The sequence below is a fragment of the Camellia sinensis genome, chromosome 10 (genome assembly GCF_055761805.1).
Source record: "Camellia sinensis isolate YWXY chromosome 10, ASM5576180v1, whole genome shotgun sequence".
Taxonomy (NCBI): Eukaryota; Viridiplantae; Streptophyta; class Magnoliopsida; order Ericales; family Theaceae; genus Camellia; species Camellia sinensis.
In genome coordinates, this window is record NC_138970.1 from 178,449,248 (window position 1) to 178,462,214 (window position 12,967).

The following is a 12,967-nucleotide window of genomic DNA, read 5'->3' on the forward strand; positions in this document are numbered from 1 at the left end:
TAGTTTGAGAAAATGCTTGTCTTGTGCCAAGTACAATTAAAAAAAAAAAAACAAAAAATGGATTGATTCAGTTAAAAAAATTTTTTTACTTTTTAAATATATATATATATATATATATTGTCTTGAGGCTTTTTTAGATGCTAAAGTTAATTTATTGATTAAAAATAAGTCTATAAAAAATGCTAGCTTATTTGGACATTTTTAGATTTTTTGACTTTTTAACGACCTTTTAGTCACTAAAAGTAAAAAACGAGTTCGGTTTTTCTGTTTTTTTTTTGTGTTTTTCTTTTTCATATAGCAAAATAAACTTTTTATGCAAAAAATGCTTTATGCAAAATGTTTCCGAAACAAACAGAGCATTAAAGCAATTACTTTTTGGTTTCAAAATTTGGCATCTTCTTGCATTACCAATCGATATAGACGTTCAAATATTGTTTTTCTTTTGGTCCGTCAATGTTCCAACATTTTATGGAAAGATGAGAAAGTCTACGATGTACAGTGAAATTTTACATGATAAGACATATATGTAAAATAAAGAGTACATTTTATTAAAAGGTTTAGATTCTCACAAATTGACTATTTAACTTGAGGTGTAATTGGGTTTAATGGGCTCTGAAATTATTTTCACAGGAAAAGCGAGGAGATGATGCATCCAATCCTTTACATTCTGTAAAGAGAAACCAAACATTAGTGATCACTCCCGACTAGGGTTGGTCGGGAGGATCCTCCGATGATCAAGTTAATACACTGATCGACCATAGTGAATAAATATAAGAGGAAATATTTCTGAAGTAGAAATTGATTAAGATTGAGTATAAGTGGGTTAAATTGGATTTACCAACTTGTCTCCTTGTGCTTTGTTAGCTTACCCATTTATAGCTATTTTGGCTCAAAACTCATCCGTCAGATCTTGTTTTGATCGAAGGGTTCTGCTCACATTTGGCTTTGGTTGGACAACTTGCCAAGTGTGTCTTCTCCTTGATTGTTGGATATTTGGCATACGGAGGACTTGGATGATGTCTGATGTTAGTGGCCAACTCGCCGAGCATTACGTCCGTAGGATTAAATTGATTGGATGGCTCTACCCCCTACTAGGTCCAACTTATGCCCTAGTCTTGTCTGTTCTACATTCGTCACCGTTGGATTAACGCCTCTCTTTTATTTTACAGATTTGCCTTCTAGAAGTTTATCTTTTATATTTGTTTGTCTCTTCACGCGCCTTGATTGGATGCCAAGTTGTTGCCAGCTGTCCTTCGTGGGCTCCAAGGGATGGGTTTGGACTTACAACTTTTACCTTGGGCTAGCATGATTGGATTTGGGCCTAGGCTCATATTTTTTCTCTCCATAGGCTTGTTTTGGGATAGACTTCAGTTATTCAAACTGTTCACTTTTAAAGATTCGTTAGGCTTAGTGAGCTCTTTTTTATTGAGTCAATAAAAAAGAGAGGTCATCCTCAGTTGTCATAACCAAAACTTTTACTTCATTCACTTGTCTGAAAATTCTCTTTTACCAAGAAAAGATATTGTCTGCTGCTCAAACCACAAGAAAGGTGAGCAAGTCTTAGTGGAAAGCCTCCCTTAAACTCAGTTCTATGTTAAACTTCCGAAACTCATCTCTGTTATCTAAATCTTGATTGCTTATTCTAAAAAAAGGCTTGAACTTTCGGCTAGTTTTGCTCTCATAATTGATTTGGTTCTGGTAATCTCTTTCTTTATATACTCTTATTTATTTATTTATGTTAATCTATTCCATTGTAAAGTTGTTTTATGCTCATAGATATCATTTCTTTTTGGAAACTGGCTGCTGTTTTGAGGACTTGTCTTTGAGCTTCTCAAAGACATGTTTGGACGTGAGGTAGTGTTTTGGTTCATTGGAATGAAAGTAGAATAGAATAAAAGATTATTTTTTGCCTCCCTATGGAATGACTATTCACTTATAATAGTAAATGGTGATTTCATTTGTAGTACATTTTTCATCATTTTTAGTGAATCAAACATGAGGATGTAATGATTTTTTCATTCCATTTTATCTTATTAAATCAAACACAACATAAGGGTTAGTTGAATGGTAAGTTGAGTCGTGATAAGTGTCTTAGAAACTATTAATGAGTTTGAGAATCTCATGAATCTTGATCCTCTTGGGGCTATGCCCAAGGCTTGAGCCTGTATGTATGGAACAGGAGAATTACATGTACCCGAGAACTAGTTGAACAAAGTCCTGGATACCCTTCTTACCCAAACAAAAAGTTTATGACCATAGTGAGAGTTTTCATCAACCAAATAGGGCTAGCTCGACAACCAATTGGGACTAGTTAAATCGACTAAACCCTTACACGTTACAAGACGGTCCAGAGTTCAAGTCTTACCATAAGCAAGACCTTCTTGATCCGACCACCAATGTACCAACAAAAAAAACAAAGACGAGATTTTGATCAGTATGACTAATGATTGGGAATATCAACAATGAAATTGGGAAAACTTTAGGGCATTTTAAGACCATAAAGTCAGAATTGAGGTGAAGGACAGCTTTTTCACCAATTTGTTGGTTACCAATTTTTTCAGTCCGAACATTTTGCAAGTTTCGTTAACTTTCTTGTTTCCTTCTATCTCTTACTTGTGTTCATCACCCAAATTTGAATCTCTTATACACATTACACTCTTTCTTTCTTTCCACAAACAGGCAAGTATTGGCAACTTTAAGGACTAGTTTGGCATGGAAAAAACTGATTCTAGCAAGTTGAACAAACTATTAACCTGTTCCCTCAAAAACAAACTGCGCCACGAATCTCCTTCCCTCTCTGAGAATTGCATCTTTAGAGTCCCTAGAACACTCAGACAACACAATGAGAGCATTTATGAGCCCAAAATAGTCTCCATTGGCCCTTATCACCGCGGCAAAGACAGACTTGCACCGATGGAGAACATAAAACTATGGTACTTGGACACCCTCCTAGCCCGGTTACCCCTTCCTCCAGAAGAAACCTTGCAACAATTAATAGAATGCATTCGCGAACTAGCGAAAAGAACAATCAACTGTTATGCAGAAAGGGTTGACATGAGTGAAGATGAGCTCGTGGAAATGATGATCGTCGATGGATGCTTTTTACTAGAGCTTTTTAGAAGAGACGTGTGGTTAGTCCCTCGAGACAATGACGATCCTGTATTCAACACATCCTGGATGCATGAAAATCTCTACCATGACTTGATTTTGCTCGAAAATCAGATTCCTTGGTTTGTTTTGCACTGTCTGTTTCATCTAACCTTGTCAGTTCATGAACAAGAAACAAGTTTCCTAATCAAGCTTGTCCTAAAATTCTTCGAAACAACGATGCTGATGACAGTTCCAGCAGAGTTCAAATCCAGAGGCCACGAAATCAAGCATATTTTGGACTTAATCCGGGGTAGTTTGCTGTCATCGTCTGAAAATACCGAACCAACAAATACAAGCTGGGAACTTTTCCCTCCGGTAACAGAACTCCTACGGGTAAGGGTGTTCAGCTCTGGTTCAGTTTCACGATTCTAAGCTAGAAAATTTATGGCTATATATCTAAACTACGTAGTTCAATAGAAAATGATTCTATCTATGCAAGTTTTTCAAAAATTACCTAATAAGCATACTCCAACTTTTTAAAATATTCTCCAAACTAACTTTTAAAATTTGTTAAAACAAAACAGATTCTTCAATAATTACTATAAAAATGCAATTTTCAATTATATAAGAATATCATATAAATAATGGCGAAAAAAAACTAAGTGCTTTTGTTAATAGGATGAATGAAGGCATCATCGAGGTTAGAATGAGATTGAGGTTAGAAGAAGTCAATGAGAAGAAAAATAAGTGCCTTGTAGAACATTCTGTACATAATAAAAACATCGAATGGTTCAGTTTAGTTTTATTCGATTCTTTTGAAACTTAACCTAGAAACTGAACTGTAATCTGACGGTTCTTAATTTTTTGATACCAGAACCAATTGTCCCCTCAAAAAACTGGTTTGGACTAGTTCAGATTGGTTAAATTATGGTTTGACTGGTTTTTTAACACCCCCGACCTACAGGCCGGAGTCCAATTCAAGAAGGGTCCTCCCGACGACCTACTGAACATCAAGTTTCGCAATGGCATGTTTGAAATCCCACCAATAAAGATCCGGGGAAACTCTGAATCCCTTTTTCGGAACCTCATAGCGTACGAGCAGTGTGATCGCCAGTGCACCGACAAATTCACATCCTATGCAGTGTTCTTGGACTGCCTAATCAACACAAGCCAAGATGCAGATTTGCTCTGTGACAAGAGAATTGTAGTGCTTGCTTTGAGCACTGAAGATGTGTCCATTCTCTTCAATGGACTCTACAGTGACATTCTTGTCTATGATTTTTACTATGGTGGTGTGTCTATGGAGGTGAATCAATATTACAGGTCTCAGTGGCCTAGGTGGAGAGCAATTCTCAAACGTGATTACTTTAACAATCCATGGTCTATTGCTTCTTTTATTGCTGCTATTGTAATGCTTGTTTTTACTTTTTTACAGACCCTTTTTACCATTCTGTCTTGCCTGAAAAACATCTCTTACTAGCAGATCATTCTCATCAATATTGTGATTTTTCAATATATGTAATAATTGCAATGCTTGTTATTGTGTCATATTGTTCTTCCTTGTCATTGTGGTTGCAAGAAAAACTGGTAGAACCAATGGATAAGTGATTAATACTACACATTTTGTAATAAAGGTTAGGAAAAGGAAGGTATTTATAGTGCGGCCCCACCTTTTGTCAATTTTAAGTGTAAGATACATATGGTACCTACCGCTATAAAATTTCACATTGTCCAATGATCATAACGGGGTGTGTTTATTTGGACGGACCGGATAATGAGGGATTGGAATTCATCGAACTGTTACTCCTAATATATATTGTCCCTAAACTATTTAGTTGGACTGGATTTGTGTCCTATATTTGTTGAATCATGGAATTAGATGTTTGGATTTGACTATTCTATTGAATTCTATGTTTGTTTGGGATATTATGGAGAAGGATAACTGTTCAAATGACTATTTTATCATTTTCAATTATTTACTATATAATAGCAATATTAAACATATCTTTAATATTTTAAGTATTTTTAGCTAGATTAAATAAAAATTTATTTTATTTTATTTTTTGTACAATTAAATAAATTTATTTTTAAAAAATTAAATAAATTAAATATCAATAAAAATATATGTTATTTTTTAATTAAAATTTTAAATAAATTTATTTTAAAAAATAATAATAATTAAATAATGAAATTAAATAAAACATCTATTAAAATTTAAATAATGAAATTAAATAAAATATAAACAAAATTTTAAAATAAAACATCAATAAAATATCTATAAAAAATTATTTAAAAAAATTAAATAAATAAAATGTCAATAAAAATTAAATAAAATTATTTTATTTTTAAATTGAGACATTTAAATTTTACAAAATATAATATATAATTAAATAGTAGATGGTCAAAATGGTCATTTCACCACCTAATCCCCATATCCCCTCTTATACCTCCATTTGTGTCCCACCCCCCATGGGACACAATAGTCCAACATATTTGGAACAAATAGTCCGGAGCAACAATTTTGAACCAATCAATGGACTATTAATCTAGAGAGACTATTAGTCAAATCCCATGTCTCAATCCCTCAAAACAAACACCACCATAACGTACTAGAAAGTTATTATTATTATTAATATTATTATTATATGTGTGTCCTTATTTCATTATCAGAAAATGTAGGGAAACCCTCTCTACCGATCGATACCAGGGCCGGCCCTGAGTTTTCGGAGGCCTAAGGCGAAATAATTTTTTAGAGCCTTTTTAGATATTTAAAAAAAATAAAAATAAAAATAAAAATCACTCTGTTTGGTTTAAAGTTTTCAAAAATAATTGTCTGAGTTTACAATTCGTATTTTTTTTATATTTTTTGTATTTGGTAACGTTTTAAAATATATATATATATATATATATAAATATTATAGTTTATAAGTGTATCTAAATTAGATATATCTACAAAATAAATAAATAAAAATTGTGTAAAATATTTTTTAAAAAAAATACTAAAAAACACATAATTGGGCCATAAGAGAGGAAAAAAAATAGGCCACACAAAATTAGGCTAACGACTAATACATATACATATACATATATTTAATATTTTATTTTTTTAATTGGACTAACAACTAAAACTTATAAATATTTTTTAATTGGGCCTTTTATCAATTGAACCAAATAGATTTTTTGAGGCCCCCTTTAAAATGGCCTAAATTAATTAAATAGAATTGGGCCATTTTAAGTTTTTAATATAGTGTAAGATTAAATTTGGGGCCTTTTTTTTGGGCCTAATTTTTGGGGCCCTAGGCACAAGCCTCACCAGTCTTAGCCCAGGGCCGGCCCTAATCGATACAAATGTTTAACATTCTTTTTTGTGTAAATTATATTTTGTAGAACGATTATTTGACTCCAATTTTACTTTAATATTCCTTATTGTTTTAATTTGAACAAATGGCTTGAACTTTAAGAGTCTAATTTTCAACACGTATTCCTCATATAACCAATACGTGTTAAAAAATCGTGAATTGTAACATCTATTTTGGAAGAAATGACTAAACTAAAATTGGATCTAAAATTTGGAGTTAATATTGTTAAAATTGAAACAGTAAGGACTAAAATAAAATTTAGATCAAATTATAGGGTGAAAAGCATAATTATCTCTTTTGCTGTTCCTACATTCTATAGAAAGAGTGGTCATCCTCAGAGGCCATCATATCCAAAACTCAAATTTCATTCACTTGTCTGAGAATTTTCTTTCTCCAACACAGGTAAGTCCTAATGATAAGCCTCTCTCAAACTCCATTATGTGTTTAAACTAGTGTAACTCATCTCTGTTATCTAAATCTTTGATTGCTTATTCTGAAAGAAAAAAAAAAAACCTTGTACTTTCAGGCACTTCTGCTCTAATAATTGGGTTTGGTTCTTCTGGTAATCTTTCTCTTTAAATCCTCTTTTTTGAAGTTACATTTTAAAGTTGTTTTTCATTTGCTCATAGATGAATTGGGATAAAGTTCAGGTGTATGTCAACCGTAATGCTGTGTTTGGTTTAGGGATTTGAGGAGGGATTTGGAGAGGGAAATGGAAAGGTAGGTGAAATGTGAAAAAAATATACCTACATTTCACATAGTTTCACATACTTTTTCCCTTTTCCTTTCCAAATCCCTTCCCAAATCCCCCAACCAAACACAGTATAAGGGTTAGCTGAATGGCAAGTTTAGTCGTGATAAGCATTGAGTTTGAATCTCATGAATCTTGATCCCCTTCACCCACTTCCTAGGCTTGTACCGAGTTAGTTTTTGTATGGAACAGAAAAACATGTATCCTAGAACTAGTTGAGTGAAGTCTCGAATACCTTCGTTACCCAAAAATAAGGTATGCAGCCATAGTGAGAATCTTCATTAATCAAGTGGGGTTAGTTCAGTTGCTAAAATCATTACAGAAGTTCAATCTTAATAGATTAGCTGAGTGACAAGTTGAGCAGTGATAAGTGCTTCAAAAAATTAGATTGCGAGTTCAATTGTTATGAAGCGCTGGATTCCTTTCCTTTGGGACCATCCTATGTAGCATGGGTGCGGATACGGATATGAGTACGGGTATGATACGGATACGCTGATACAGCAAATTCTTAAAAACGTAAGGTATGGGTACGGGTACGGGTACGGCTGGCTGGGACACTTCAATTTTAAATTTTTTTTTTATTTAAATTGATAGCTAAACATCCAATATATAAATTAAAGTTTTAATATCAAAACTAAAAAGAGAACAGTTTGTCTAAAAAGTTATATAATTCTTTCTTCTTTTTTTTGATTGTCTAAAACAGGATGCAAAAAAGAGCAAAATCATGACTCATGGTAAAGGGGGTTGGAAATAAATTACTTGATATTTTCAAAATTGAAAGAAGAATAATAAAGGCTGCAATAAATTCCAGCAGCTGCAAAAAAAAAAAAAAAAAAAAAAGGTTCACCTCGTTGTACCAATGTCGTACTCAGCATGTATTCGGCGTACCCGGTACGTGTACCGCTATACCATTACACATATCTGCACCCAATATCCGGTACTCGTATTGCACCATTTTTGGAGTACTCGTCCTTCTTAGGCAATGGCTTGTTCTCGATATGTATAGAGTGTTAGGATCAAACACACCCAGAAAAATATCTCACACACACAGAAAACACAATATTTACGTGGTTCGGCCCAATGCCTACACCCACGGACAGAAATGAGAATTTTCACTAAAATGGAGCAAAATACAAATACAGAGGAGGAGATGAAACTCACTCAACTCACAGCTCTCACTCTCCAATTTCTGATGATATACAACCCCTCCTCACTCATCTCAATTTATAACCAAGAGAGGAGGAGTAGGTGAAGAGATAGCCATAATTGGCCAAGGTGGTGCCACCCTCACTATCTTCCTTTAGTGAGTTGGTGTTGGCCTCCACCAGCTTCTTTTACCACATGGTGCCACCCACGCCATGTGGATGGTGGGCTCCTTACCATGTGGGTAGTGGATGGAGCCAACATAGAGCAGGAAAACTATAAATCTGACAACTAGTAAGGACAAAGTTAAAAATAAAGTATAGGACTGTAGTGAAAGTTTTCATCAACTAATTGAGACTATTTCAGTTGGCCAAAATCCTTAAACTTTTGAGATAAAGAGTTCAAATCTTATCATATGCAAAACTGCCCCTCCCTGGACCTCCAATGTACAACATAAAAAATAAAACAAAAAAACTTTCATCAATATATAACCAATAATTGGGAATTTCCTCAATAAATTTTGAAAAGCTACGGGTACTGTAAGTCCTCCTTAAGGCAGATTTAAGGTGAAGAAAATTTTCTTCACCAATTTGTCGGTTACTTTGTTTGAGAATATGCTATTTTAATAATTTTTTAGCTTTTTGGTTAAAGTATGAGGTAAAAAAAATTAGTATGTTTAGGATAACTTTTTAGCTTTTACCAAAAAATGTGTAAAAAGTAGAGAGAAAATGAAATTTTAACTTTTTGGTATAAGTTGTTGGCTTTTTGATTTTTTTTAGTAACTTTTTGACTTTTAAAACAGCCACTTGCCAAACGAGTTCTACCAAATAGGGCTAGCTTGACAACCAATTGGAACTAGTCAAATTGATTAAAATCCTTACACTTTACAAGACGGTCAAGAGTTCAAGTCTTACCATAAACAAGACCTTCCTCATCCGACCTACAATGTACCAAAAAAAAAAAAAGAAAGAGATTTTCATCAATATGACTAATGATTGGGAATATCAACAATAAATTTGGGAAAACTTTGGGGCATTTTAAGACCATAAAAGGGCAATTTGGGAACTTGCTAAAAATAAACTTTTTGACTTTTTAACTTTTTAACACAAAAAAGTCACCTAAAAGCCAAAAAAACCAAAAAATCGGCTTTTTATTAACTTCTCAAAACACAACAAAGTCAAAGTTGAGGTGAAGGACAGTTTTTTCACCAATTTGTTGGTTACCAATTTTTTCAGTCTGAAGATTGGACATTTTCGTTAACTTTCTTGTTTCCTTCTATCTCGTGTTTCAACACCCAAATTTGAATCTCTCTTATACACATTACACTCTTTCTTTCTTTCCTCAAACAGGCAAGTATTGGCAACTCTAAGGACTAGTTTGGCATGGAAAAAACTGATTCTAGCAAGGAAGTTTCAATAAAAATTGACAAGTTGAACAAACTACTAGCCTGTTCCCTCAAAAACAAACTGCGCCACGAATCTCCTTCCCTCTCTGAGAATTGCATCTTTAGAGTCCCTAGAACACTCAGACAACACAATGAGAGCATTTATGAGCCCAAAATAGTCTCCATTGGCCCTTATCACCGCGGCAAAGACAGACTTGCACCGATGGAGAACATAAAACTATGGTACTTGGACACCCTCCTAGCCCGGTTACCCCTTCCTCCAGAAGAAACCTTGCAACAATTAATAGAATGCATTCGCGAACTAGCGAAAAGAACAATCAACTGTTATGCAGAAAGGGTTGACATGAGTGAAGATGAGCTCGTGGAAATGATGATCGTCGATGGATGCTTTTTACTAGAGCTTTTTAGAAGAGACGTGTGGTTAGTCCCTCGAGACAATGACGATCCTGTATTCAACACATCCTGGATGCATGAAAATCTCTACCATGACTTGATTTTGCTCGAAAATCAGATTCCTTGGTTTGTTTTGCACTGTCTGTTTCATCTAACCTTGTCAGTTCATGAACAAGAAACAAGTTTCCTAATCAAGCTTGTCCTAAAATTCTTCGAAACAACGATGCTGATGACAGTTCCAGCAGAGTTCAAATCCAGAGGCCACGAAATCAAGCATATTTTGGACTTAATCCGGGGTAGTTTGCTGTCATCGTCTGAAAATACCGAACCAACAAATACAAGCTGGGAACTTTTCCCTCCGGTAACAGAACTCCTACGGGTAAGGGTGTTCAGCTCTGGTTCAGTTTCACGATTCTAAGCTAGAAAATTTATGGCTATATATCTAAACTACGTAGTTCAATAGAAAATGATTCTATCTATGCAAGTTTTTCAAAAATTACCTAATAAGCATACTTCAACTTTTTAAAATATTCTCCAAACTAACTCCTAAAATTTGTTAAAACAAAACAGATTCTTCAATAATTACTATAAAAATGCAATTTTCAATTATATAAGAATGGCAAAAATCATATAAATAATGGCGAAAAAAAAACCGAAGTGCTTTTGTTAATAGGATGAATGAAGGCATCATCTACGTTAGAATGAGATTGAGGTTAGAAGAAGTCAATGAGAAGAAAAGTAAGTACCTTGGAGAACATTCTGTACATAATAAAATTAATAAAAACATCGAATGGTTTGGTTTAGTTTAGTTTTATTCGATTCTTTTGAAACTTAATCTAGAAACTGAACTACAATTGATGGTTCTTAATTTTTTGATACCAGAACCAATTGTCCCCTCAAAAAACTGGTTTGAACTAGTTCAGATTGGTTAAATTATGGTTTGACCAGTTTTTTTAACACCCCTGACCTACAGGCCGGAGTCCAATTCAAGAAGGGTCCTCCTGACGACCTCCTAAACATCAAGTTTTGCAATGGCATGTTTGAAATCCCACCAATAAAGATCCGGGGAAACTCTGAATCCCTTTTTCGCAACCTCATAGCGTACGAGCAGTGTAATCGCCAGTGCACCGACAAATTCACATCCTATGCAGTGTTCTTGGACTGCCTAATCAACACAAGCAAAGATGCTGATTTGCTCTGTGACAAGAGAATTGTAGTGCTTGCTTTGAGCACTGAAGACGTGTCCACTCTCTTCAATGGACTCTACAATGACACTCTTGTCTATGATTTTTACTATGGTGGTGTGTCTATGGAGGTGAATCAATATTACAGGTCTCGATGGCCTAGGTGGAGAGCAATTCTCAAACGTGATTACTTTAACAATCCATGGTCTATTGCTTCTTTTATTGCTGCTATTGTAATGCTTGTTTTTACATTTTTACAGACCCTTTTTACCATTCTGTAAAAACATCTCTTACTAAGAGATCGTGCTCATCAATATTGTGATTTTGCAATATATGTAATAATTGCAATGCTTGTTATTGTGTCATATTGTTCTTCCTTGTCATTGTGGTTGCAAGAAAAACTGGTAGAACCAATAGATAAGTGATTAATACTAGACATGTTGTAATAAAGGTAATAGTGCCGCCCCACCTTCTGTCAATTTTAAGTGTAAAATGTATATGGTACACACCATAATAAAATTTCTCATTGTCCAATGATCATAACGTGCAAGAAAGTTATTTTTATTATTATATATGTGTCCTTATTTCTTTGTCAGAAAATATTGTGACACCCCCCTCTACCGATCCATACAAATGTTTGATATTCTTTTTTGTGTAAATTATATTTTTTACAACGATTATTTGACTCTAATTTTACTTTAATATTTCTTATTGTTTTAATTTGAACAAATGGCCTAAACTTTAAGTATCTAAATTTTCTACACGTATTCCTCGTATGACCAACTCGTGTTAAAAAATCATGAATTGTAACATCTAATTTGGACAAAATGACTAAACTAAAACTTGATCTAAAATTTAGAGTTAATATTGTTGAAATTGAAATAATGACTAAAATAAAATTTAAATCAAATTATAGGGTGAAAAGTATAATTATCTCTTTCTTTTATTTGTACATAAATGTTCCTACATTATATAGAAAGAGTGGTCATCCTCAGAGGTCATCATATCTGAAATAATAATTGGAGAAAGTGAGAGAAGATAGAGATGAGCGAATAGAGAGAGAGAGAGAGAGAGAGAGGCACAATTGTTTCTATGAATTGTACATGTCTATTACACAAAGAAGGCACTCTATTTATAGAGGATGCCTTGGATGCCTATGAACAATAACATAATGCTACACTAACATAATGCACTAACATAATGCTGCACTAACATAATGCTACACTAACATAATGCACTAACATAATGCTACACTAACATGATAATGCTACACTAACATAATGCACTAACATAATGCTACACTAACATGATAATGCACTACATAATGATACACTAATATACACTAACATCCCCCCGCAAACTCAAGGAGGGGAAGCATCAACCAAGTTGAGTTTGGAAACAAGATCATTGAAGCGGCCAGGAGGATGAGCCTTAGTGAAGATATCAGCGGGTTGATCGACGGAAGCGATAGGGAGAAGACGAACAGTACCACAGGTAACATGCTGGCGAATGAAATGACAATCAATCTCAATATGTTTGGTGCGATCATGAAAAACATCATTGTGAGCAATCTGAATGGCACTCTGATTGTCACAATAGAGAGGGGTAGGATCAGAAGAAGAAACACCCATATCAGCAAGGA

General features: G+C 34.1%; 2 protein-coding genes across 5 annotated transcripts; both read left to right on the forward strand.

Annotated features, from left to right (window-relative positions):
- Positions 1-886: 886 nt before the first annotated feature.
- On the forward strand, positions 887-4,638 carry LOC114310330 (UPF0481 protein At3g47200). Of its 2 annotated transcripts, none has more exons than XM_082892925.1 (3): positions 887-1,549; positions 2,680-3,483; positions 4,055-4,638. In XM_082892925.1, the coding sequence occupies exons 2-3, from the start codon at positions 2,713-2,715 to the stop codon at positions 4,568-4,570; spliced, it is 1,287 nt and encodes a 428-aa protein (XP_082749051.1). In that variant the 5' UTR covers positions 887-1,549; positions 2,680-2,712; the 3' UTR covers positions 4,571-4,638. The 2 variants fall into 2 exon arrangements, with proteins under 2 accessions (XP_082749051.1, XP_028112083.2); XM_028256282.2 differs by having other exon boundaries at positions 1,450-1,698.
- Positions 4,639-6,742: 2,104 nt separating this feature from the next.
- Positions 6,743-11,690, forward strand: LOC114310331 (UPF0481 protein At3g47200). 3 transcript variants are annotated; one of them, XM_082892926.1, is made up of 4 exons: positions 6,765-6,851; positions 6,976-7,011; positions 9,693-10,520; positions 11,115-11,690. In XM_082892926.1, exons 3-4 carry the CDS (start codon positions 9,726-9,728, stop codon positions 11,604-11,606), a joined length of 1,287 nt encoding a protein of 428 aa, XP_082749052.1. In that variant the 5' UTR covers positions 6,765-6,851; positions 6,976-7,011; positions 9,693-9,725; the 3' UTR covers positions 11,607-11,690. The 3 variants fall into 3 exon arrangements, with proteins under 3 accessions (XP_082749053.1, XP_082749052.1, XP_028112084.2); XM_082892927.1 differs by lacking the exon at positions 6,976-7,011 and having other exon boundaries at positions 6,743-6,851; XM_028256283.2 differs by lacking the exons at positions 6,765-6,851; positions 6,976-7,011 and having other exon boundaries at positions 7,029-10,520.
- Positions 11,691-12,967: the final 1,277 nt, after the last annotated feature.